The sequence below is a fragment of the Oncorhynchus tshawytscha genome, linkage group LG13, assembly GCF_018296145.1.
Source record: "Oncorhynchus tshawytscha isolate Ot180627B linkage group LG13, Otsh_v2.0, whole genome shotgun sequence".
Taxonomy (NCBI): Eukaryota; Metazoa; Chordata; class Actinopteri; order Salmoniformes; family Salmonidae; genus Oncorhynchus; species Oncorhynchus tshawytscha.
This window is the reverse complement of record NC_056441.1, coordinates 10,505,755-10,532,390: the sequence shown is the minus strand read 5'-3', so window position 1 is coordinate 10,532,390 and position 26,636 is coordinate 10,505,755. Positions and strand designations below refer to the sequence as shown.

Genomic DNA, 26,636 nt, shown 5'->3' with positions numbered 1-26,636 from the left:
GAGGAGATTGGAGATTCAATAGCTGGAATGTTGTGGTGGTGTGTTTGATGTGACCACAGGGTTGCATCTACACCCTATCCCATTAAGCAATGACGTAAAGAAAGAGATTGGTGAAGTCAACTTAGCCCGGTTCATTGGAAATGGTAGACTGCTATTATCCTGTGGTAGCCATGCTCAGCTAGGGAAGATTCTTCAAATGGACACTCTCAATAGGAAGAAGATCAAAAAACATGTCCCTGGAGCTTATGCTAAATTGAGTGGAGTCATTTATTTGGTCCCACTATCTCCATAGATGATATTAAAGAAAATGTGAAGGAACTGGTGCTTCTACTAGTCCTGACATGGTCTCAAGGCCTTTTCAGAAAGCTTGCTCCCATAAATGTGCTGTGTCAAAGGACATTTTGGTCGTAAATTCACGAATCGGATTGTGGAAAGCAGAAATGTCAGGTTGAAGATTTTGTGGATATGGCAACAGAGTTATTAGGGGTAACAAGTTACTGTCTACATCTTTTTTTATGATGAATAATCTCAAGGATGGATTGTCTCAGTATGATACAGATAGTTAGAAGTTAGTAAGGATTTTATTTTATAAGTAGTACATAATTAGCCAAACCATGATTGATCGCACACTCCGGCACATTAGGTGGCAGCATGCACCTTAATAGCGGACCGCCATTATACTACAGAAGAAGACGACTCTCGTCCTCCGGCGGACACTTAAAAATGTAACACCAAAATATGCAGACTGCTGCAAAATCAACTGCTGATTAGGGTCAGTCTGTTCCATTTTCAGGGAAGACATGCATAAAGAACACGTTTCCTCAAAGTATGTCAACATCACTCCATCCAGGGATGAATGCGTGTACACAAGCTGTTACTGGTAATTGTCCGCAATGCACGCTCAGGATGAAGCTAGGTGGCTAAGCTCAATACACAATGGTAGCGGAATAAACTCCACTCCATGGTGAAGTTCATATGAATTTAATTCACCATGGAGTGAAGTAGTCCGCTAATATAATGGGTGCATGAATTACATTTTAAAATCTTGCTTTTTCAGTGAGGAAAATGTCTGGAAACTATGTGAACACATCAAGACTCAAACGCAAATACATTTGGACGAAGTGTATGCTGTATTTATATCAAATGAAAGAAAAATGGTAAGTTGTAGGTCGTTAAAATGTCATTGTTAACCCTTTATTCTGTTATAATGATTGATGAATTTCCATTCCTCTCAGATCCCTATATGGAAACAGAGGTCCAGTCGTGGAGATGAACCTGTTGTTTGGGTAGGCACTGTCCCTTGGCTTTCATTTTCAGACAGAGGATGGAGGAAATATGAAGCCACACCCTTGTCTTTAACATTATAGGAAAAATATTGTAGCCTGCACTGTAAACTATTACAACAGTCACAATATAACATTCTGTTTGTAGGATTATCACGTTGTCCTACTTCATCAGAATCAGCAGGGACAGAGTTTTATTTATGACCTGGATACAGTCCTGCCTTTCTCCTGTCCTTCCCATGTTTACACTACAGAAGCCTTCCATACAGATCATGGTCTGAAACCAGCTTTCTGGAGGTAAGCAAGTATTCATATTGTTATTTTAAATACTCTAAGCAAGTATGTGTATCACGGTAACCGGTTCTCTTCAATGATAAACACTTTTGAACGCTTGTCTATTCAACACTTTCCAGGAAGTTGCGAGTTATTCCTGCAGATGCCTACCTGAAGTACTTTGCCTCGGACCGGTCACATATGAAAAATGCCGATGGGACATGGCGCATGCCTCCACCGCTGTATCCTTGTATTGAAACAACAGGTACAGCTCGGTCCTATTACATATTTCTTCTTGTACAACTCAATATTTGAATGGAAATCACATTCGTCTGTGTGAGGGTTGTCTTAACGGAATGTTTTTTTTACGTTCTAGACTCTAAAATGAACCTGGATGACTTCATCAGTATGGACTCCAAAGTGGGATGTGGACATGTATATAGTCTCTCTGAATTTGTCAAACACTTTGCAGAAAAATGATGATTGCTGGTTTGAAATGAATATACTTCATACAGATTGGTGGTTACCTGCTGGATATTTTCTGCCTTTCTCAGCTCAAGACTACTACAGGGTCACAATCCAGGAAATAACCATTCTCAATGCTAGGTTCCTTATCCTGGTGGCAGAAGGAAGCCATAGGAATTGCCAGGAATACAGATGCCACAAAAACTACATTTACACATTGTATAGTTAAATGACGTTAAGATACAGTTTGCTTCCTATGCAATGCATTTAACTAATGCATTTGTCTTTGGAAATGTTTTATATTGTGTGAGAAGCACAAGTTACAAGATGTAAATAAAAACAAGGGAGCTTTAGTTTGTGGCATTTATTGATAGGTACTGAACTTGTCAGAGGGGAAGGAGGAACTGGGAATACAAAGAAAATAAATGCTGTTATGTTGAAAATACAGTAGAGTCTAAATTATTTCAGTAATAACCAAATACAAATCACACCAACGAGTCACTTTTTCTTTAAGCAATGGCCGCCAAGTAGTCTTTCACTTCTACAGGTGAGAGTCGCCTGAAGCCGGCTTCATTGCAGATCCCCACTTCAATATTGTCTTCGGTCATCTGACCCTCAAAGCTTTCCTGTGAATAAAATATAGCATTCAGGATTCTGCTAATAACTGAAAGATCACAAGACAGTCCCGTGGTCTCTTAAGACATATGTCATGACAGGAGAGCATAGAAAAGGGGCAGAGATGAGGATACGTTTACAACGCAGTCACTCACCTTCAATGTCAAGATAGCTGTGTGGATGGCATCTTCCAGCTCCAGGTCCTCGTTGTATCTGAGTGAGGAGACACACATCACCCCCACATTTATTAAAGGGTTACTAGAGGCGTCACTACAGACCCTGGTTCGATGCCGGGCCGTATCACAACCTGCCGTGATCGAGAGTCCCATATGGCGGCACACAATTGGCCTAGCGTTGTTGGGGTTATGGGAGGGTTTGGCCAAGGTAGGCCGTCATTGTACGGTGTAGGGGGGTAAATTGAAATACCTTTTCTCAAGGAATGTTTTCCCATTGACGTAGTTCTTCCCCATAGCAGTTGCCTTCCAGGCAAAATATGCTCCCTGGGTAGAGAAATACAGACATGGTTATCAATGCATCACGATCTCACAACAAACAGACAAATATGCTCAGATAGCAAATGGTGGTAACCAGCCCTTACAGACGGATCAGACTGGAAAAGGTATGGTCGGTCCTCATCCCAACCTGCGATCAGCAAGGACACTCCGAAAGGACGGACACCCCTGCAACGTAAGACGCCACATTAAAGCATTTAAGCCTACATGAAGCAAATGGACTCCATCATGAATGCATTCATTGATCAATTTAAATGAACTACATTAGAATACACCCCCCCAGAGTAATTTTGTTACATCCTATGATTCTTACTTGATAGTCTGAAAAGGAACATTGAAGTACTTTTAGAATCTCCACCCGGCACAGCCAGAAGAGGATTGGCTACCCCCTCGGAGCCTTGTTCCTCTAGATTCCTGTCTTTCTAGACTTTTCCCTGTCCACTGTGTTCTACATCTGCATTGCTTGCGCTTTGTGGTTTTAAGCTGAGTATCTGTATTAGCACTTGTGACATCTGCTTACAGTGCATTCAGAAAGTATTCAGACCCCTTGACTTCACACATTTTATTATGTTACAGCCTTATTCTAAAATGGGTTAAATAGTTTACTCCCCCTCAATCTACACACAATACCCCATAATGACAAAACAAAAACAAGTTTTAGAAATATATTTTTAAAAACTGCTATTACATTTACATATGTATTTCAGACCATTTACACAATACTTTGTTTTAGCACATTTTGCTGTGATTACAGCCTCGAGTCTTCTTGGGTATGACGCTACAAGCTTGGCACACCTGTATTCAGGGAGTTTATCACATTCTTCCCTGCAGCCCCTCAAGCTCTGTCAGGTTAGATGGGAACGTTGTTGCAGAGCTATTTTCAGATCTCTCCAGAGATGTTTAATCGGGTTCAAGTCTGGGCTCTGGCTGAACCACATTCAGAGACTTGTCCTGAAGTTACTCCTGCGTTGCCTTGGTTGTGTGCTTAGAGTCGTTGTCCTGTTGGTAGGTGAATCTTCACTCCAGTCTGAGCACTCTGGGCCATGTTTTCGTCAAGGCTCTCTCTATACTTTTCTCCGTTCATCTTTCCCTTGATCTTGACTAGTTTCCCAGTCCCTGCCATTGAAAAACATGCCAACAGCATGATGCTGCCATCACCATGCTCCACTGTAGGGATGGTGCCTGGTTTCCTCAGACTATATAATCTTGTTTCTCATGGTCAGAGTCCTTTAGGTGCCTTTTGTCAAACTCCAAGCAAGCTGTCATGTACCTTTTTCTGAGGAGAGGCTTCCGTTTGGCTTCTCTACCATAAAGGCTCGATTGATGTGGTGCTGCAGAGATGGTTGTCCTTCTGGAAGGTTCTCCCATCGCCACAGAGGAACTCTGGAGCTCTGTTAAGAGTGACCATCGGGTCACCTCCCTGGCCAAGGCCCTTCTCCCCTGATTGCTCAGTTTGGCTGGGCGACCAGCTCTAGGAAGGGTCTTGGTGGTTCCAAACTTCTTCTATTTAAGAATGATGGAGGCCATTGTTCTTGCGGATCTTCAATGCGGCAGACATTTTTTGGTGCCCTTCCCCAGTTCTGTGCTTCGACACAATCCTGTCTCAGAGCTCTACGGACAATTCATTCGACCTCATGGCTTGGTTTTTGCTCCGACACGCCTTGTCAACTGTGGGACCTTATACAGACAGGTGTGTGCCTTTCCAAATCATGTCCAATCAACTGAATTTACCACAGGTAGACTCCAATCAAGTTGTAGAAACATCTCAAGGATGATCAATGGAAAGAGGACGCACCTGAGCTCAATTTCGAGTCTCATAGCAAAGGGTCTGAATACTTATGTAAATACATTTTTTTATACATTCACAAAAATGTCTTAACCTGTTTTCACCTTGTCTTTATAGGGTATTGTGTGTAGATTGAGTTTTTTTTTTAAATCTATTTTTGATTAAGGCTGTAACAAAATGTGGGAAATGTCAAGGGGTCTGAATACTTTCCAAGGGCACTGTATGTGTGTGAGGGGTGTGTGAGCGAGAGAGAGATGGAGAGACACATGAGTTTCCAAAAAGTCATGAATTAGGCCTTTCAGGATGAACTACTTCTAGTGAGGCTACTAGATTTCCAGTATGAACGATTGGGTCTATGCCAAACAGCTTTTTCTAAGGCTAAGTCGACATGTAACAGAGAATAAAGAGATGCTTTAATACATTTGCAAAAACCTGTTTTCGCAACGTCATTATGGGGTATGGTGTGTAGATTGGATTTTCTTTGTCCATTTTACAATAAGGCTGTAATGCAACAACATGTGGGAAAGGGGGAGGGGTCTGAATACTCTCCTAGTGCACTGAATAAATGATGAATAAACAGTTGACTTTTGGACTACTCCACCTTTATCTGGTCATTTACGCTGAGAGAACTGCAATCAGTCATGGTTTGCAAAACATTCATCCTCAATAAGTAGCTACAGTATCGTACTCCATACCCTGATTGTGTGTACTCCTGCATGACGGAGGCCACCCTCTGAACGAGCTGAGCTGTGGGGATGGGCTCCTGGTACACCAGGAAGTACTGCTGGGCCAACTTCCTGGCTCTCCGGAGCAGCACCCTGTCAACACAACAAAGAGTATCTCTCCCGAGCCCAGTCGTCTCATTACAGTCAAGGACTGTACCTTTAGTTTACTTGGTTTAGCATGTATGCTAAGAAATAAGATCTTAGCAATATTCTATAAAACAACTACATATGTTTCTATATATAATATACTAGAGTACATAGGTAGTTGGCATATGTATAGTACTACATGCTGAAGTTGATTTCCAGTAAGAATGAGTTCCCCATTCCCTCATTACCTGTAGTCAGGTCCCATGCCACTGTACACCATACCAATGTGTTTGGTTATAGGCTCAACTTTGTGAACACTGGTCTCGTCGTACAGGATGGACTTCTGTTTCTTCTCTGTTGCCAAGACAACTCCATTTGAGGCTGTAGTTAGGGAAGAACAATTACATGACATTACAATGCTTGGAATCAACTCTCATAACTTGAGGTGATAATAAAAGTGAATGTTTAGTTGGGTCTAAGTCTGTTGAGGTGTTTAATTGGATGTGTACTTATTAAATCAAAAACAATAAATAAATAAGGTGGATATAAACTACCTGCATCAAAATGTTTTAATCTAACTACTCACCTTTGATTCCTACAGCGGGTGCACCTGCGGCCACTGCTGCCAGGGCATATTCAATTTGGACCAGCTTCCCAGAGGGGCTGTAAGGAACAAGGAAGATATGTAACTAGGTAAACGTTAGTTATAGCACTAATCTACACCTGTTCATAGAAATGTTTTAAGTTAAATCAGTTACATCCATTTACTTAGCTAGCTAACGTTACATATCTCGCTAGCTAACTGAGTAGCCAGTAGCCAAAACTAAACTAGTTTCGGCTATGTAGCCAGCTAACATAACAGGGGGGGCTAGTCATTTAGCTAGCCACTGCAGGAGCTACAAATAATCATACATTAGCCTAAATTACAGCTCTATCAATTGGCTTACGCTAGCTAGCCCGCTTGAACTCTTCAACAGCTACCGGTAAGAAGCTAGCTAGTTAGCATCGGCGTGACACTGCATCTCTTGCAGAGTTGCCTCAAGTGTTTTTAATGGCCATTGAGCAAGATCAAGATCACAATTATAGCAGAATATGGCCTCGCAGTAAGATGTTAATTGACTACGTTTTGCAATGCAGAAATCTATTTTTATTTTACTTTACCTGAAGGTAGTGAGGGAGAAACTATATCCTCGTTCAGCCATTGTTAATCTGTTTTGAGGAACGTTTTGCTGGACGGACCAGATAGCGGAAATGAACTACATGAAGTTCCGGTTCCGCCCATTTATCTCTATGTGAAACCGAAGGGCATATGTATATGGGGGTACATGGGTGATATGAAACATGCACATAACGTTCACAGGATTCTCGGAATTCATGAATAAACGTTTTACAATTATTAGAATACAATTTATAATAGAAAGGGGTTGTTTTGTTATTCTTTGTAGGGGTGTTGTCAGAGAGTGGATGTTAACTGGTATAAATGCAACACAGGTCATTTACATAAGTGAAAATGGTTTAAAATAAATACACGTCATTCTCTCTATTCCTTTCATCTTCAAATACAATTATTGTATTTCAGATGGAACATGGCATTGTGGAGATGCCCTACAATCACTAAGACAGGAGGAATTTAGTTATTTGAGCATCTTTATTGAGATAAAATCAACACATTAAGCATGCAAGATGAACAGAACTTTACATACAGTTGAGCAAAGGACAGAATGAACAAATTGAGTATTGTATTGGCATTGTGTGTGGATATCTTAAACATGGTTCACCCCCCTCCTCCTCATCGTGATTATGCTTTTCTTTTTACACAGATTTCTAGAATCATTCAATATTTAAATATTAAATATGTATTTATTTGCCTGTAAGAACTATAGCAAATGTGGTGAAAGTTGAAAGTACACACAAAACACTCCATTTTGCACAATTCTCTGAAGGTTACAATAAGTTTCAGTTTATTATTGAACATATGAAATTTTCCACATATAGTATTTATGAGCAAAGGGAAAATCCAGTTGAAACTTCATATAAATGATAACTGCAAAAGCATCCATTCTGATCATGAATAAAATAGTCTGCATTGGATCGGTATATGGTGCTTAATAGGAACGGATGGCGGGAGGGATAGCAGCACAGTCCTCTGCATCCAGTGAGTTATCAATAACAGGTCTGTATTTCAGAGTTACCTGTAACAAAATCACAGAAGGGAGAAATGAGTGAGTGATGGCCAATGTACATTGGCATGTACCTAGACTCCGCAATGATTTTGCTGTTAAGCATGAACGTATGTTACAATTAGGCTTGAGGGATATAGCGTATACAAACGTATGCTTTTGATTGGGGACCGGAGGAGGTGCTACGCCACTGCTTAGAACTAACTATAAAGTTGTTATGACTAACTATAAAGTTGAATCTAACTACAGTGGCATGTACATAAGGACATAGATGCCAAGGGAGGCCAGGCTTCCCCCCCCAAAAAAAATTATAATAATATTATATTATAATAAATATACAAATAAATTTTTCATCTGCATTTCATAATTTTTCCTTCAATTAGCAAAGGGCTGAATGTATCATCTCACTGACCCGGTCTCTGTATGTGTAGACCATTTATCCGATGCTGTCTGATCAACAAAAAAATGTAATTGTTGCCACCCGTAGCATTGAATGCAAGGGAAGCCAGCAAGCATTTGACCTCCCTTGCTGAAAATGTTTTATACAATAACCAAATCAGCGTTGACTTAAACTGAGTGAGCTCAGCTATAAATGGTCCTGGCCCAGTGTCAAGGGAAGACAGTTTGGATCTGGCTTCAGACCAATCACACCAAGCCAAACGTCATTGACAGAAAACTTGAATTGTTGCATCTCGTTGTGTGGTTGTCCTCCGGTGGGCTAAAATTGTCCCTTTCCTAAATTAGCCATGGATGGCGATAGGGACATGTGGTTTTACTTAATTATCTGTACTGGCCAATGATTAGAACGGCGATTCTGATCTAACCCTAAATTCATACATTGTGTCTCTGGCCTGAAAGGATGCAAGTTCAATATGTAGCTAGATGTAGTAGGCTAATGTTAAAACTAGCTCGGTAATCGTTACCCATGAAATCAAGTTGGGCTACTAGCAAAGCAAGTATTTTAGCCAGGTAGCCTAGGACAAAAAAAAAGTGTAGAGTCATAGACCACATCGCTAACATGAAAGAGAATGGCATTGTCATTTCTCTACAAGTAGGGTGAATCAACATGTTTTTCTACTTACACACACACAGAAATCAGCGCCATGGATAGCCACATTTCACTTACGTTGATTGGACTACATTGTTTTTGTAATATTTTAGTTGTCACTATTAGACTAAAACAGAGGTGATTTGATGATGTTGAAGTTGAAATGGTTCTCAAGTAGTGGAGGCAGCTCCTCTTTTCTATTTGGACTTGCGGCAACTGTGGTTCTAAATCTGTGGTTCTAAATCTGTGGTTCTAAATCTGTGGTTCTAAATCAATAGTTGTGAAAATGTCAGCAACATTAACTTGATTGACCATGCTGTAGGTCCTTTAACTGTTTGTTACATGCAATGTGTTTTCTCGACTTCACCGGACAGATGCTGCTCTCTACTTTTGTGATGAAACAAATGGTTGACTTTATATCACAGTGTCAAGGCATATGAAGTAACAGGTTATAGAGCAACACAATTATCACAACACATAGGTTGTAATATGGCTTTTTTTCCCCACTGGCTTGGCTTCCCCAGTTATACCACCCAACCCTAGTTACAATTAATCCTGTCATTTATATTTAGAAAAATGAAGTTAAAGCAGGGTAGCCTAGTGGTTAGAGCGTTGGACTAGTAACCGGAAGGTTGCAAGTTCAAACCCCGAGCTGACAAGGTACAAATCTGTCGTTCTGCCCCGTTAACCCACTGTTCCTAGGCCATCATTGAAAATAAGTTCTTAACTGACTTGCCTGGTAAAAGATAAAATAAATACATATAAATTAGGCATCAATTTGGGTTTACCTTCCCGGTCTTCGGATCCACAGTAGACAGGGTGTGTTTCCTCCAGTGCTCTTCAATGGGCTTCCTGACCTGTCCTGCCAGAGGCTTGGCATAGTCCAGCTCATCCATACGGTCCTGCAATGTTAAATAGGCCTCTTTCAGAATGACACCAGTCTACATACTGTTACAACTACTGCTGGAGAGACTGCGCCTATAGTTGTTTTATGGTAGATGTCTACACAAAAGCATATCGAGACCCCTACTGTGAAGAAAAATGCAACCATTGGATGCATAGAAGTAAATCTCACTTTACCAGACACAACATGTTCATTGCGGACCGGGCTTGTATAGGAGTAGTTTGTTTCTTCAGTAAATTGTCACTGCAGACCAGGCTAGTATAGGAGTGGTTTGTGTCTTCAGTTCTTACCTTGAAGTCCTCTCTGGAGTGGGCTCCCCTGCTCTCCTGGCGCTGCTCGGCAGAGTTGATGGTCTGCACAGCATTCAGCATAAGGTTCTGCAGCTCCAGGGTCTCCACCAGGTCAGTGTTCCACACAATACCTGAGGGGGAGGGAGACAGAGTGAATACCTGAGGGAGACAGAGTGTATACCTGAGGGAGACAGAGTGTATACCTGAGGGAGACAGAGTGTATACCTGAGGGAGACAGAGTGTATACCTGAGGGAGGGAGACAGAGTGTAGAGTGTATACCTGAGGGAGCCAGAGTGTATACCTGAGGGAGCCAGAGTGTATACCTGAGGGAGCCAGAGTGTATACCTGAGGGAGACAGAGTGTATACCTGAGGGAGCCAGAGTGTATACCTGAGGGAGCCAGAGTGTATACCTGAGGGAGACAGAGTGTATACCTGAGGGAGACAGAGTGTATACCTGAGGGAGACAGAGTGTATACCTGAGGGAGACAGAGTGTATACCTGAGGGAGACAGAGTGTATACCTGAGGGAGACAGAGTGTATACCTGAGGGAGACAGAGTGTATACCTGAGGGAGACAGAGTGTATACCTGAGGGAGACAGAGTGTATACCTGAGGGAGACAGAGTGTATACCTGAGGGAGACAGAGTGTATACCTGAGGGAGACAGAGTGTATACCTGAGGGAGACAGAGTGTATACCTGAGGGAGACAGGGAGTGTATACCTGAGGGAGACAGAGTGTATACCTGAGGGGACAGAGTGTATACCTGAGGGGAGGAGGAGGAGGAGACAGAGTGTATACCTGAGGGGGACAGAGTGTATACCTGAGGGAGACAGAGTGTATACCTGAGGGGAGACAGAGATACAGAGTGTATACCTGAGGGAGACAGAGTGTATACCTGAGGGGAGACAGACAGAGTGTATACCTGAGGGAGGGAGACAGAGTGTATACCTGAGGGAGACAGAGTGTATACCTGAGGGAGACAGAGTGTATACCTGAGGGGAGACAGACAGAGTGTATACCTGAGGGGACAGAGTGTATACCTGAGGGACAGAGTGTATACCTGAGGGGGACAGAGTGTATACCTGAGGGGACAGAGTGTATACCAGAGTGTATACCTGAGGGAGACAGAGTGTATACCTGAGGGGAGACAGAGTGTATACCTGAGGGAGACAGAGTGTATACCTGAGGGAGACAGAGTGTATACCTGAGGGAGACAGAGTGTATACCTGAGGGAGACAGGGAGTGTATACCTGAGGGAGACAGAGTGTATACCTGAGGGAGACAGAGTGTATACCTGAGGGAGACAGAGTGTATACCTGAGGGAGACAGAGTGTATACCTGAGGGGACAGAGTGTATACCTGAGGGGGACAGAGTGTATACAGAGGGGAGGGGGACAGAGTGTATACCTGAGGGGGACAGAGTGTATACCTGAGGGGGACAGAGTGTATACCTGAGGGGGACAGAGTGTATACCTGAGGGGGAGGGAGACAGAGTGTATACCTGAGGGAGACAGAGTGTATACCTGAGGGGGACAGAGTGTATACCTGAGGGGACAGAGTGTATACCTGAGGGGACAGAGTGTATACCTGAGGGAGACAGAGTGTATACCTGAGGGGGACAGAGTGTATACCTGAGGGGACAGAGTGTATACCTGAGGGGACAGAGTGTATACCTGAGGGAGTGTATACCTGAGGGGAGGGAGACAGAGTGTATACCTGAGGGGGACAGAGTGTATACCTGAGGGAGTGTATACCTGAGGGAGACAGAGTGTATACCTGAGGGAGACAGAGTGTATACCTGAGGGAGACAGAGTGTATACCTGAGGGAGACAGAGTGTATACCTGAGGGAGACAGAGTGTATACCTGAGGGAGACAGGGAGTGTATACCTGAGGGGAGACAGAGTGTATACCTGAGGGGACAGAGTGTATACCTGAGGGGACAGAGTGTATACCTGAGGGGACAGAGTGTATACCTGAGGGAGACAGAGTGTATACCTGAGGGAGACAGGGAGTGTATACCTGAGGGAGACAGGGGGACAGAGTGTATACCTGAGGGAGACAGAGTGTATACAGGGGAGACAGAGTGTATACCTGAGGGGGACAGAGTGTATACCTGAGGGGACAGAGTGTATACCTGAGGGGGACAGAGTGTATACCTGAGGGGGACAGAGTGTATACCTGAGGGGGACAGAGTGTATACCTGAGGGGGACAGAGTGTATACCTGAGGGGGACAGAGTGTATACCTGAGGGGGACAGAGTGTATACCTGAGGGGACAGAGTGTATACCTGAGGGAGACAGAGTGTATACCTGAGGGAGACCTGAGGGAGTGTATACCTGAGGGGGACAGAGTGTATACCTGAGGGGAGACAGAGTGTATACCTGAGGGAGACAGAGTGTATACCTGAGGGGACAGAGTGTATACCTGAGGGAGACAGAGTGTATACCTGAGGGAGACAGAGTGTATACAGGGGAGAGTGTATACCTGAGGGAGACAGAGTGTATACCTGAGGGGGACAGAGTGTATACCTGAGGGGGACAGAGTGTATACCTGAGGGGGACAGAGTGTATACCTGAGGGGACAGAGTGTATACCTGAGGGGGACAGAGTGTATACCTGAGGGGACAGAGTGTATACCTGAGGGGACAGAGTGTATACCTGAGGGGGACAGAGTGTATACCTGAGGGGGACAGAGTGTATACCTGAGGGGGACAGAGTGTATACCTGAGGGGGACAGAGTGTATACCTGAGGGGGACAGAGTGTATACCTGAGGGGGACAGAGTGTATACCTGAGGGGGACAGAGTGCTACAGAACATCTTTACGTCATACATCATGTTTGACGTTTTTACAACCAAGCCCAACAAGATCGGCCTCTGTTAAAAGGAGCAATTGAAAGTCTATTCTTATCACATCAGCAGACATGCTGACCTCTGTCGAAGGTCTTGATGTCGTCCAGGGTTTGGTAGACGGCGTCCATCTTGTCACATCCCTCCTTCAGGACCTTGCCGGTACGGAACACAGCAGCGTGGTTCTGCATGGTCTGACAGCGGAGAGGGGGACACATGCTTAGAGAAGACGGTACTGTACAAGTCCTCATTAAAGCCCATTACCTGTACTTTGGACAAACATCCAAGGTCAATTCCCTATTATGGATGTTAAGACATCCCCAATCCAGTTTTTAGGATCCATACCTTCTGCATGTTCACTCTGATCTCAGAGGTCCTCATGTTGCCATCAGCAAACCTCAGCTTGTCCAGGTTGGCCACAGACTCCTCTCCTGCGTTGGGCTTCAGGGGGGAGAGCTTCTCTCCTTCAGAACCATCACATTGCCAGGATTGTAAACAAGTATTGAACTATTTAGAAATCTGTTACTCATCCAGTTTAATCTTTCAAGGGAGTCTTAGCATTCACATTGAAAAGGCGGTGGGACAATCCATTAATGCATGTGATTTTTGTCTTGAGGGCAAAGGTTTGAAAAAAAAAAAAAAAAAAGAGTATGAAGTTGTTACCTGGAGTGCAGATGTCAGCGATTGTGTGAGCGCAAGCGCGTCCAAACACCACCAGATCCAGCAGGGAGTTGGCTCCCAGACGGTTGGCACCGTGGACACTGGCACAGGCGGCCTCGCCACAGGCAAACAGCCCTGGCACCACCTTATCACCCTCCTCGGTTGTGTGGGTGATGACCTGTGGGAGAACAGGACAGTAAATAACTATATAATAAAAAGGTTTAATGTAATCAAACTAGGGGAGACCCAGTTAAGACTCTACACAGAGCTCTCATTGTATCCGTCTACTTATTTTAGAGTTATTCAACAGGACTTTTAAAAAGAAAAATATGCAGATCTAGTGCATTTATTTGGTTATGGGTACTGCTAGTTACCTGTCCCCTGTAGTTGGTGGGGATTCCTCCCATGTTGTAGTGTACAGTGGGCAGGACGGGGATGGGCTCTTTGGTGACGTCCACACCGGCGAAGATCATGGCGGTCTCAGAGATGCCGGGTAGACGAGTGGCCAGCTGCTGTGGGGGGAGATGGTGCAGCTGCAGGTATGCATGGTCCTTCTCTGGGCCACATCCCCTAGGGACACATATACAGGGCTGTTAGCATGACAGGTTCACGTGGGGTTTCTCTGGGTCACTCAGATACAGGGCTGTTGGCATGACAGATTCACGTGGGGTTTCTCTGGGTCACTCAGATACAGGGCTGTTGGCATGACAGGTTCACGTGGGGTTTCTCTGGGTCACTCAGATACAGGGCTGTTGGCATGACAGATTCACGTGGGGTTTCTCTGGGTCACTCAGATACAGGGCTGTTGGCATGACAGGTTCACGTGGGGTTTCTCTGGGTCACTCAGATACAGGGCTGTTGGCATGACAGGTTCACGTGGGGTTTCTCTGGGTCACTCAGATACAGGGCTGTTGGCATGACAGGTTCACGTGGGGTTTCTCTGGGTCACTCAGATACAAGGCTGTTGGCATGACAGGTTCACGTGGGGTTTCTCTGGGTCACTCAGATACAGGGCTGTTGGCATGACAGTAGTCTTTCACAACTGAAACTCATAGCAAGGTGGGATCATCCCCATTGGAATTTGGAAGTTATGGGGTAGATTACAAATTAATTCAATTTCCTGTTTCCAAATTCAAGTGCATTTCTTGCAGCTCGATTTTAGTTTACCAAAGCATTTTAAATGGATCTAGATTGACCATTTGAAGCCATTTGACTGGTTATTTTAAAACAGTGTATGCCGATATCAAATCACTGGTCTGACAGCCACGGAGCATGCAGCGTCCCACATACAGTGCCTTCAGAAAGTATTCACACCCCTTGACTTATTCCACATTTTGTTGTGTTACAGCCTGAATTCAAAATTGCTAAAAATATTTTAAAAACATCACCCATCTACACACAATACCCCATAATGACAAAGCGAACAAAGCGAAATTGCTAATTTATTCAAAATGAAATACAGATGTCTAATGTAAGTGTTAACACCCAATACGTTAGAATCATCTTTGCCAGTGATTACAGCTGTGAGTCTTTCTGTGTAAGGCTTTCCACACCTGGATTGTATAATATTTGCATATTATTCTTCTAAATAATTCTTCAAGCTCTGTCAATTTGGTTGTTGATCATTGCTAGACAACCATTTTCAAGTCTTGCCATAGATTTTCAAGCCGATTTAAGTCTAAACTGTAACTATGCCACTCAGGAACGTTCAATGTCATCTTGGTAAGCAACTCCAGTGTCTATTTGGCCTTGTGTTTTAGGTTATTGTCCTGCTGAAAGGTTAATTTGTCTACCAGTATGTGTGAAAGCAGACAACCAGGTTTTTACCTGTGCTTAGCTCTATTCTCTCTTTTTGTCGTAAAAAAAACTCCCTAGTCCTTGCCGATTGACAAGCATACCCATAACATGATGCAGCCACTACTATGCTTAGAAATATGAAGAGTGGTATTCAGTGTTGTGTTTGCCCTAAACATACCGCTTTGTATTTAGGACATAAAGCTAATTTCTTTGCCACATTTTTGTGCAGTTTTACTTTAGTGCCTTATTGCCACCATGATGCATGCTTTGGAACAGTTGTATTCTGTACAGGCTTCCTTCTTTTCACTCTGTCATTTAGGTTAGTATTGTGGAGTAACTACAATGGTGTTGATCTATCCTCAGATTTGGTCTTATCACAGCAATTAAACTCAAACTGTTTTAAAGTCACCCTTGTCCTCATGTTGAAATCCCTGAGCAGTTTCCTTCCTCTCCGGCAAATGAGTTAGGAAGGACGCCTGTATCTTTGTAGTGACTGGGTGTATTGATACACCATCCAAAGTGCAATTAATAACTTCACCATGTTCAAAGAGAAATTAAATATCTGCTTTTTGTTTTACCCATCTACCAATAGGTGCCCTTCTTTGCAAGGCATTGGAAAATCTCCCCGGTCTTTGAGATTTAATCTGTGTTTGAAATTCACTGCTCAACTAAGGGACCTCATAGATAATTGTATGTGTGGGTTACAGACATGAGGTAGTAACTCAAATATGATTAGACACAGTGAGTCAATGCAACTTATTATGAGACTTGTTCAGCAAATTTTTACCCCTGAACTTATTTAGGCTTGCCCTAACAAAGTATGTCAGGGCAAGCCTAAATGTATGTATCAGTTATATTGGATAACTGTATGTATCAGTTATCCAGTGCAATGATTCTGTGGGTTGCTCAGGGAAGACGGTGGGCCTTGGCGGTGATCTTACCTGCCCTCTCGAATCTCGATGGTAATGGAGCGGGACACCACGTCTCTGGAGGCCAGGTCCTTGGCGTTAGGAGCGTACCGTTCCATAAAGCGCTCACCCTCACTGTTGATGAGGATTCCTCCCTCACCACGGCAACCCTCTGTGATCAGACAGCCGGCTCCATAGATGCCTAGAGGGATAACGTTATATGAAATCAGCACTGAGGGAGGGCACTTCACACCCAATGACATTTATAGTATGATTATGTAGCCACAGTATGTAAAGGGTTAGTCTGCCAGCCCTCTGACTTACATCACCATGTGATTGACTTATCCGACATCAACAATACTATGTTATGAAACACACAGGATTATTCAGCAGTTACAGTTACACAGAAACATTTTCAAGACGACACCTCTGATAGGCCTATTCTGAGCGCTAATCCAGTCTTCTCCAATAAATGTTTTATTTAAAATGTTATTTTCATCTCATAAGTCCATTCCCTAGCAGACAGGCCTGTATTGCCAATCCGATATGGGACTGACCTGTAGGGTGGAACTGGACAAACTCCAGGTCTTGGCAGGGAAGGCCTGCACGGGTCACCATGGCATTACCGTCTCCTGTGCTGGTGTGGGCTGAGGTGCAGCTGAAGTAGGTACGGCCATAACCACTAGATCGAGCAGAGAGGCAGGAGTAAGAATCAGGGCACAATAGGAGCACTTTAAATTGTCATCAAGGAGGCACCTTCTGTTCAGGTGCGAATTGTTAAAAAGTTAACGTTCTAAACTGGGTATAACTGGTAAAACAAAGCTCACACACCCAAATTAATTAGGTAGCCTAGTGGTTAGAGCATTGGACTAGTAACCGGAAGGTTGCAAGTTCAAATCCCCGAGCTGACAAGGTACAAATCTGTCGTTCTGCCCCTGAACAGGCAGTTAACCCACTGTTCCTAGGCCGTCATTGAAAATAAGAATTTGTTCTTAACTGACTTGCCTAGTTAAATAAAGGTAAAATAAATTTAAAAGTCTTCTAACTATACTTATTCACAACAGAAACACCCGACACAGAGACAGATACATACCCTGTGGCGATGACCGTTCTTGGACCTGAATACATACCCTGTGGTGATGACTGTTCTTGGACCTGAATACATACCCTGTGGAGATGACCGTTCTTGGACCTGAATACATACCCTGTGGTGATGACTGTTCTTGGACCTGAATACATACCCTGTGGAGATGACCGTTCTTGGACCTGAATACATACCCTGTGGTGATGACTGTTCTTGGACCTGAATACATACCCTGTGGAGATGACCGTTCTTGGATCTGAATACATACCCTGTGGCGATGACCGTGTTCTTGGATCTGAAGCGGTGGATCGATCCGTCCTCCATACACAGAGCAATTACTCCCTTGCATTCTCCATCCTCCATCAGCAGGTCCAGGGCAAAGTACTCCACAAAGTAGCTGGTGTCGTACCTCAGAGACTAAAATAGTGAGAAGCATAGAAGAAGAATGATAGATGACCGACTGGCAAAAACAGGCCAGAATTTGAGATTCTAAAAGCAGTGTGTCAGCAAAAGGGGATTCAGAGGATTGCAAGTGGTGAATTATGAGATTTAGAGTCCAGAGAGTGTGACGTACTCGTCCGTAGAGTGTGTGCAGGAGGGAGTGGCCAGTTCTGTCAGCTACGCAGCAACACCGGTGGGCCTGGCCTCCCTTGCCAAACTTCAGACTCTGGCCTCCAAAAGCCCTCTGGTAGATTTTACCATCCTCGGTACGGCTGAAGGGCATGCCAAAGTTCTCCAGCTGGGGACACAAAAAAAAACGTCAACTCGCTGCTTCACAACAGTTATTTTCATAACAGGAAGCTAGACAAATTAAGTTAGCTAAGAAATAATACATGAATGTTTTAATTTGATCAGCCTATCAGTGTTTGTGGTGATGTTGTGCCAATCCTTTGTGATTAAGGGGATTTCAACTGAATCCCCCCCAAAAGTAGAGGCTACATAATTACACTTGCATTTTAGCTCAATATTGAATTACACAAAATGTATTAAATCAAATTGTTTAAGTCTACAAAAAGGCAGCTATGCAACATTGCAGAACAGATTAAGGGCATTGAAAGGCCACTTCCACTTGTTTGGATACATCAGAAGGTATGAAAAAGGACATCCCATGAAGAGTCCAAGTATGAGGGGCCCTTGAGTTCTACTGCAGGTCTTTTAGAATGGACCCTTCTTCCACCTCCCCTGTTAGCAGGCCACATTCCCCTGTTAGCAGGCCACATTCCCCTGACGGACCCTTCTTCCACCTCCCCTGTTAGCAGGCCACATTCCCCTGTTAGCAGGCCACATTCCCCTGACGGACCCTTCTTCCACCTCCCCTGTTAGCAGGCCACATTCCCCTGTTAGCAGGCCACATTCCCCCTGACGGACCCTTCTTCCACCTCCCTGTTAGCAGGCCACATTCCCCTGACGGACCCTTCTTCCACCTCCCCTGTTAGCAGGCCACATTCCCCTGTTAGCAGGCCACATTCCCCTGTTAGCAGGCCACATTCCCCTGTTAGCAGGCCACATTCCCCCTGTTAGCAGGCCACATTCCCCTGTTAGCAGGCCACATTCCCCCTGACGGACCCTTCTTCCACCTCCCCTGTTAGCAGGCCACCTCCCCTGTTAGCAGGCCACATTCCCCCAATGGACCCTTCTTCCACCTCCCCTGTTAGCAGGCCACATTCCCCTGATGGACCCTTCTTCCACCTCCCCTGTTAGCAGGCCACCTCCCCTGTTAGCAGGCCACATTCCCCCAATGGACCCTTCTTTCACCTCCCCTGTTAGCAGGCCACCTCCCCTGTTAGCAGGTCACGTTCCCCCAATGGACCCTTATTCCACCTCCCCTGTTAGCAGGCCACATTCCCCCAATGGACCCTTATTCCACCTCCCCTGTTAGCAGGCCACCTCCCCTGTTAGCAGGCCACATTCCCCCAATGGACCCTTCTTCCACCTCCCCTGTTAGCAGGCCACATTCCCCCAATGGACCCTTATTCCACCTCCCCTGTTAGCAGGCCACATTCCCCCGATGGACCCTTCTTCCACCTCCCCTTTCAAGAGGCTGTTGGTTAGGTTTCCATACAGGGCAATATTTGCTATAGAAGAACTGTCAGAGGCATAGTTTAATTTAAGTTATTCTGTGTGTGTGTGGTGTGTGTGTGTGTGTGTGTATGTGTGTGTCACCTCCACCACAGCATGTGGAGCCTGCTCTGTCATGTAGTGGATGGCGTCCTGGTCTCCCAGCCAATCAGATCCCTTCACCGTGTCATAGAAGTGCCACCTCCAATCATCTCCCTCCATGTTTCCAAGGGCTGCGTTGATCCCACCCTAAATGCAAAAACAACTGTTTAGGACCACTGGGAGAAAGATAAATAATCTTAAAGGAATAATGGGCATTTTGTCAGTGCAGAGAGTGCGTCAACGGCAGTTTCAAAGTGCATGATCAGCATGAACTTTGGACGGCTTTATATCGAGACTGCATGGAGTTAGGCTTAATACAAGTGTAACACATTAAGGTGGCTGATAACGCCACTGCAGTGGGATATGATTCATTCATTGGGACTTTAAAATGGCATTGCTGCCTTCCATGGACAGAGCGAAAGTGGCCTCATTTTAATGAACAGTTAAAAATGCAACACTACACTTAACTTCTCTAGGGTAGGGGGCAGCATTTGGAATTTTGGATGAAAAGCGTGCCCAAATTAAACTGCCTTTTACTCAGGCACCGGAAGAAATGATATGCATATAATTAGTAGATTTGGATAGAAAACACTAAAGTTTCCAAAACTGTTAGAATAATGTCTGAGTATAACAGAACTGATTTGGCAGGCGAAAACCTGAGAAAAATCCATTCAGGAAGTAGGATTTTTTTTGTTTGTTGTAGTTTTCTATTCAATGCCATTACAGCATCCATTGACTTACGACTCAAATTGCAGTTCCTATGCCTTCCACTAGATGTCAACAGTCTTTAGAAATGGTTTCAGGCTTGTATTCTGAAAAATGAGGGAGTAAGAGCAGTCTCAATGACAGGTCCCTGCCATGTCACAGAGCTTTTTCATGTGCGCGACCGAGAGAGTGCCTTTCTTGTTTACCTTTTATATTGACTGCGTTATTGTCTGGTTGAAATATTATCGATTATTTAGGCTAAAAACAACCTGAGGATTGAATATAAACATTGTTTGACATGTTTCTAGGAACTTCACGGATACAATTTGGATTTTTTTGTCTGTCTGTTGTGACTGCGTTTGAGCCTGTGGATTACTGAAGAAAACGCGAACAAAACAGAGGTTTTCGGATATAAAGAGAGACTATCAAACAAAAGGAACATTTATTGAATAAATGAATGTCTTCTGAGTGCAACTATATGAAGATCATCAAAGGTAAGTGATTCATTTTTATCTCTTTCTGACTTGCGTAACTCTTCTACTTGGCTGGTTACTGTTTGTAATGATTTGTCTGCTGGGCTATGTTCTCAAATAATCCTAAACGGCTTTCGCCGTAAAGCATTTTTAAAATCTGATACCGTGGTTGGATTCACAAGAAGTTCATCTTTAAACCTTTGTAAAATAGTTGTATAGGTTCTGAATTTTTATAATGAGTATTTCTGTATTTGAATTTGGCGCTCTGCAATCTCACTGGATGTTGGCCAGGTGGGACGCTAGCGTACCCACATACCCTAGAGAGGTTAAAAAGGGGACAATCTGTCATATCCCCTCCTGTGACATGGTCACATTCTATTGATTCTTGTAGATATAACTTGACCTACCTGTGCAGCCACCGTGTGTGACCTGGTGGGGAACAGCTTTGTGACACAAGCTGTGTTGAAGCCAGCCTCAGACAGACCGAAAGCAGCACGAAGCCCTGCTCCGCCGGCACCCACTACCACTGCATCAAACTCATGGTCTACCACAGGGTACTGTGTGGACATCTGCAAACAACAGCCAACAAAACAAAACAGAGCTGCATTTCAGTGTTTTTCAGTATTCTCTCTAGTTAAGAGTTTTGTTCATACAAATGTATACAAATTGCCTCTACAAGCACTGAGACAAATACAAATTTAAAAAGTCAATATAGTTTGTGCAAAAAAAATAATATATTGAATAATTTCATATAGTACTGTCAATGATGAACATGGGAGTTTGCAGACTTACGCCATCTGATACTTTAGAGTTGTTCTTCCCATAGACTGAGAAGTGGAGCTTCCTGGAGCTCTGGGATACTGCCGGAATCTAAATGGGGAGGGGAGGGGAGGGGAGGGTAGGTCAATATAGGCCTAAATCATAGGTTATGCTTTTGCTATTGATGCAAGTACTCGGTTAAGTAAGTACTTAAGTACTTGCTTAAAAACACTAGGCTAATCCACACAATGGCAATGGCTTTTTTTCTTCAAGTTAATGTAAACCTTTACTATGGGTCTCTAAAGTTAGTCTAGTTTGCTCACTGTTTTCAAATGCAGCAGAAACCCATCCAGCTGATTGTGACATAAGGTGAGAACAATGCAGCAACAAAGTTGTCTAGTTGAGTGTTTAAAAATATATTTTTTTAATCACTACACAACATGCATAATAGTTCTTCATAAAAGCATTCCAACCAATATTTCTGAGAGGAGAGATACATATTTGTATATGTGTAAACACAGACGAATGTGTAGGAGAGTTCAGATTCATTTACATTACGTCGTGACAAATATAGATTTCAAAATCATATAGCTAATTTAGGTAAACGTCTCTGGTATCGTAGATTACCCTCACTTCCTCCCACCTAAACAAAACACTTATTTGCTTTTTCTTCCGCAACCAATCTCAAATCCCGTCTTAAAAACACAGCATGCATTCAAAACAGTCGAGACATTATTTGTGATTAAAATAAATAAATCAGTGACTGACTGACAACACAAACTCAGCCAACAGTTCGTTTTGCATGGCCCGGTGCCCCGGTGAGTGGAGATTTCTCCCTAGGGCCAATGGAATTGTCGCAAATATCAAAACACCGCCTACTAGTGGCACCGGGCCATGCAAAACGAATTCGCCCACTGGGAACTAGCCACAGATTCTTAAGTAACTTGCCTTGCTTGACCTTCAATGCACTGATGTTTATGGCTACCGTAAGAATCAACCCAACCGCAATAATTAAGCAAAATGAAAAGTATATTAAATCAAGTTATTCGTCAGAATCGATTTGCTATGGAAACGTAGAATGACAACATTGAAACTGCGACAGAAACGAAGCTAGCTCCCTCTGCGTATCGTATAGAAAATAATAGCTACAGTAGCTAACGTTAGCTACGTTACGAAACCACAGCAATGGTGAACCATCATTACCGGCTGATGCTGCGAATACCAGCTCATATGAACACATTCACGAAGTCAACATATAAAGTAGGTCATAGTGATATTCTACAGCAAAAGTTTGTTTCCAAATACTTACCGCCTTGGCTGACAGCACCTTTTTGGCGAGGACACGGGAGGCAGTACACACCGCAGCCATGATGGTTACTCGTTTCGTCTGATAAAATCAACGTTACCAAACCCCTCTGACACGTCTTGGGTCCCAGTTTATGCCGGTGCCGGAGTATACCATCTGAAGAGAGGGTTTCATTTCGTCAAGGGAAAAATAAATAATCCTCATTGATGAAATACAGAATTCATTATATAGTCAAGTAATTTATATGTAAAGGATTTCATATTTTACAACAAAAATAATTCGATTTCCGTCATTATATTGACGATATCTAAATTAACAACATTTTAACTCCCCTCTGCGGATTCTAGGTGGGAAATTACGGAATGTTTATTTTCATAAGAGAGACGATTGAGGTTCGATTGAAGAGACATTCTTGAACATAAAGGTATCTATCTGCAAGGTTATTTAATCCATGCTATCCTTTTGGTAAATATGTTTTACTAAATTGCTTTGAATGGAATTGAATGCATAATATATTGAGACAGATTAGCATTTCCAAAACAAAGCTAGTTGTCAAGATAATGAGGCAAAACCTTCCTTTGCAAAATTGTGTTTGTGTGATCGATATCCTTGCTATGACAGTTATAGCTTGGCAGTCAACCACATCTGTCAACTGTGTAGTGTATCTTCAGTAAAGATATGCCCCCTCAATTCTGAATGATGTGGTCATTTTGCAGAAATTACCCCATTTGTACGTTAATAAATTGTTTCATGATTGTGTTCTTATAACGTTACCAGAGCAGTTAACTCTATTATGGTGAGCTGCCCATTCACATTAGTCGGAGATGATAACGCTCATTGAATTTTCTGTATGCTACCTCTGCAGGCCAGACGAACAACCTGACGCTAAGGAAATACTGCTGCTCCCGGACGAGGCCCAAATCCCTGTCATTCGCATGAAGAGGAGACAGACTCAGAGGCTGCAGATCCGGATGCCTTGTGAGAATTTGTCGGTGACTGTGTTATCCCCCTGTACCATCCGTCCAATAGGACGACGTGCAATCACTGGAGAATAAACTGGAAGAGCTCCGTTCAAGACTATCCTAATAACGGGACATTAAAAACTGTAATATCACAGAGTTGTGCCTGAACGACGACATGGATAATATACAGTCGGCTGGGTTTTCCCAGACACAACAGCTACCCCAGGTAAGACAAGGGGCGGTGGTCTGGGTCTATTTGTCAGTAACAGCTGGTGTGCGATCTCGAATATTAAGGAAGTCTCAGGCCGGAGTAGCGGCAATGGGAACAAGTGGAATTACGCCCTACTAATGCCCATGATTGACCTACCTGCCTTCCGTACTGTATTACATATACACAAGCTGCATGCTCAAGGACCTCTGCGGGAGCACAGAGCAGCTTGTCTGTTGACTAGATATAAGTTAATTACGTGTACCGTTGCTGACTCAACCTTACTTTGCTATGAGAAGGCCACTGTGCTCAGTTTACAGACATCCATTTTAGGCCAATGAATATGTACTGTGCTGTTGATGTCTTATTAAATGCATTAACTATCTCAATGCACTTCCTGCAATCCAAGATTGGCATGTCAGATGACAAATGTTCCTTACTCTCATTTGGTAAGATAAGGTCTGAACAAGTGGCAACATTCCATAACTTGTAAGGCATGGGTAACAGACAACAAGCTAAATGTGTCCATCTTTCAGAGTTGATCTGTTCCAGGGAGTCACAGAGGGAGGTCCGACAAGTGCTTTCAGGCTATCCTTGATGACATTGAGCTGAAGTACAAGGAGACACTGAGAGAGAACCGATGGAAGGCGTCCACCTGGAGAAGAAGAAGAACCGCGTGCAGGGCTACCGCCAGGCCATAGCCTCCCAGAGCCAGCAGCTGATGGAGGAATGCAGTAGGCTTAGCCAGGAGCAGGAATCCCTAACTGGGGAGAAGAGCCGGCGCTAGGGCCCTCTTCCACATGGCTCTGGAGAGGGAGAGAGAGTGGCACCGAGGGGCTGTGGCTGCTCTGAGGGAGGTGAAGGAGGATCTGGTGAAGAGGCAGGAGGCTTTCTACAGCATCCTGGTGTCCTGGGAGAAGAGGCTGGAAATGGAGATGGACGTGCTGGCAGGGAACAGGCTCTCGCCCAGCTGGACATGGAGGCCGGCTTTAAAAACATCTTTAAAAATGACCTCCATTGTGCACAGTCCCTGAACATGGACAAGCGCAAGAACGATAGCTCAGATACTGGCAGCTGCAGGTCACACTACAGAAACACAGGAGAGCAGAGGCCACGTTGTTGGAAACACAGTCTAGCAATCTATGATGTATCTGGGATTATGCTTCAAACTGATATTTATTAATGATGTGTAATAGGTCAAATGAGGAAGGGGGAAAAATTTAAATTAGGACAGAAAATCACTGTTGTTGAATTCCAAAATGTGTATAGGGCAGTCTGAACTTCACCATTCTTTAGCTGAACAATATGGTAAACTGTGTAAAGCACTTATTGAATCTAAAATGGTATTTGCATGACCAATAGAATCCTATCATGTACTGCCTTTTTCCATCTTATATCTCAAATCTGCATGTTTATGGGTTACGCAAAATAAAGTACCAGACTGACACTGTATATCAGTTTATTTACATTTTATTTTATTCATATTTTTCTTGTTATTAAAACAAATACAAGACCAGAAATATACAAACAAGAGTACATAAACCTAACAGACGGGTATTACATATCGAGATACATTTTCAATTTGGCAAAATGTTTTATGGTACATATTGCTTTTTTTGTTTTTACACTTCCTGCTCATTTCAAAATAATATTTCAATTCTTAAACAATGCGAAGAGGGGATTTTCTCTGCCCACTTTATGCTTAAAGAATCTGCCATGAAAACTTTTAAAAAGATTAACAATGAAAGTTAAATCAGGGTCCATATCATTTGGATCAAAATAAAACACAATATCAGAGTCTCTTAGATTAACATTCATAGTCATTTCTTTTAAAATAAAATCTTCTCACAAACACTTTTAAGATCTTCTGACATAAGAACAGTCCCAAAATAAGTGGTCAAGAGTCTTTGGGTCACAACCACAAAATACACATTTGTTATCAATAGCTATTTTGATTCTGTGTATAATAAAGATTTTTACAGGGTAGATTCTATGAATGAGTTTGTATGATATTCACCTCATTAGAAAAACAATATTTGCCAGACAACAACAAGACTTTGTTCCAGTTCCAGTCCACTTGTCCTAGGGCTGCATTCTAGTAGAGGGAATAGTAGGCCGTCATTGTAAATAGTAATTTGTTCTTAACTGACTTGCCTAGTTAAATAAAGGTTCCGTTTTTTTTTTTTTTTACATCTTGATATAGCAGTGTATGGATGTGTTTGTTTAGTCATTTCACCAGTAGGTGTCAGTGTTGTATTATTTGCTGGAGAGGATAGAAACGGTCCCGAAATGTTTAATCTTGAAACAATGAGGAGAGAAAATGGCAGCCTCCTGACAAAATAGACACCCAAGAGGAAAAAGATGGCGGAAGTGGATGCTGAGTTCGAATCAAGTCAATATGCCATAGAAGAAGAAGAGGAAGGTAGGGTGGTATGATGCAGGATTATTATGATGAAGATAATGACACCAGATTACATATCTCTTGGAGTATATTTGTTTCATAGCAATGATGGAATTCGTATAGGCCTATAGTACTTTCGTTGTCTATTGGTTTTAATGTTTACAGATCCGGAGTTGATGATGGAATCGCTGATGA

General features: G+C 43.2%; 3 protein-coding genes and 1 pseudogene across 3 annotated transcripts; 2 read left to right on the top strand and 2 right to left on the bottom strand.

Moving 5' to 3' along the window:
* The first annotated feature begins 696 nt into the window (after nt 1-696).
* On the top strand, nt 697-2,503 carry wdyhv1 (WDYHV motif containing 1). The gene is made up of 6 exons (XM_024408385.2): nt 697-880; nt 1,058-1,157; nt 1,236-1,286; nt 1,432-1,580; nt 1,697-1,821; nt 1,933-2,503. Exons 1-6 carry the CDS (start codon nt 801-803, stop codon nt 2,034-2,036), a joined length of 609 nt encoding a protein of 202 aa, XP_024264153.1. The 5' UTR covers nt 697-800; the 3' UTR covers nt 2,037-2,503.
* LOC112240000 (proteasome subunit alpha type-2) lies at nt 2,371-7,036 on the bottom strand. Its single transcript, XM_024408384.2, has 8 exons — nt 6,908-7,036; nt 6,333-6,409; nt 5,995-6,127; nt 5,630-5,752; nt 3,235-3,316; nt 3,063-3,136; nt 2,792-2,849; nt 2,371-2,647 (listed from the first exon to the last, which is right to left on the bottom strand). Exons 1-8 carry the CDS (start codon nt 6,946-6,948, stop codon nt 2,531-2,533), a joined length of 705 nt encoding a protein of 234 aa, XP_024264152.1. The 5' UTR covers nt 6,949-7,036; the 3' UTR covers nt 2,371-2,530.
* Nucleotides 7,037-7,380: 344 nt separating this feature from the next.
* LOC112240005 (succinate dehydrogenase [ubiquinone] flavoprotein subunit, mitochondrial-like) lies at nt 7,381-23,025 on the bottom strand. Its single transcript, XM_042295165.1, has 15 exons — nt 22,874-23,025; nt 21,598-21,675; nt 21,213-21,374; nt 19,631-19,774; nt 18,042-18,206; nt 17,736-17,884; nt 16,941-17,065; nt 16,417-16,585; nt 14,053-14,248; nt 13,682-13,856; nt 13,364-13,482; nt 13,101-13,212; nt 10,169-10,299; nt 9,763-9,876; nt 7,381-7,938 (listed from the first exon to the last, which is right to left on the bottom strand). The coding sequence occupies exons 1-15, from the start codon at nt 22,931-22,933 to the stop codon at nt 7,852-7,854; spliced, it is 1,986 nt and encodes a 661-aa protein (XP_042151099.1). The 5' UTR covers nt 22,934-23,025; the 3' UTR covers nt 7,381-7,851.
* A 1,557-nt stretch (nt 23,026-24,582) lies between these two features.
* LOC112240004 lies at nt 24,583-25,492 on the top strand (annotated as a pseudogene).
* Nucleotides 25,493-26,636: the final 1,144 nt, after the last annotated feature.

Excerpts from the sequence above, each read along its gene's own strand:
- wdyhv1 (XM_024408385.2), top strand. The coding sequence starts at position 801 with ATGCATAAAGAACACGTTTCCTCAAAGTATGTCAACATCACTCCATCC. Across the intron at positions 881-1,057 it reads GTGTACACAAGCTGTTACTG|TGAGGAAAATGTCTGGAAAC; the intron begins GTAATTGTCCGC and ends TTGCTTTTTCAG. Across the intron at positions 1,581-1,696 it reads CTGAAACCAGCTTTCTGGAG|GAAGTTGCGAGTTATTCCTG; the intron begins GTAAGCAAGTAT and ends AACACTTTCCAG.
- LOC112240000 (XM_024408384.2), bottom strand. The coding sequence starts at position 6,948 with ATGGCTGAACGAGGATATAGTTTCTCCCTCACTACCTTCAG. Across the intron at positions 3,317-5,629 it reads CAGGAGTACACACAATCAGG|GGGTGTCCGTCCTTTCGGAG; the intron begins GTATGGAGTACG and ends CTTACGTTGCAG. Across the intron at positions 2,648-2,791 it reads CAGCTATCTTGACATTGAAG|GAAAGCTTTGAGGGTCAGAT; the intron begins GTGAGTGACTGC and ends TTTTATTCACAG.
- LOC112240005 (XM_042295165.1), bottom strand. The coding sequence starts at position 22,933 with ATGGCTGCGGTGTGTACTGCCTCCCGTGTCCTCGCCAAAAAGGTGCTG. Across the intron at positions 17,885-18,041 it reads TGCACACACTCTACGGACGA|TCTCTGAGGTACGACACCAG; the intron begins GTACGTCACACT and ends TCACTATTTTAG. Across the intron at positions 13,857-14,052 it reads CCACCAACTACAGGGGACAG|GTCATCACCCACACAACCGA; the intron begins GTAACTAGCAGT and ends GTTCTCCCACAG.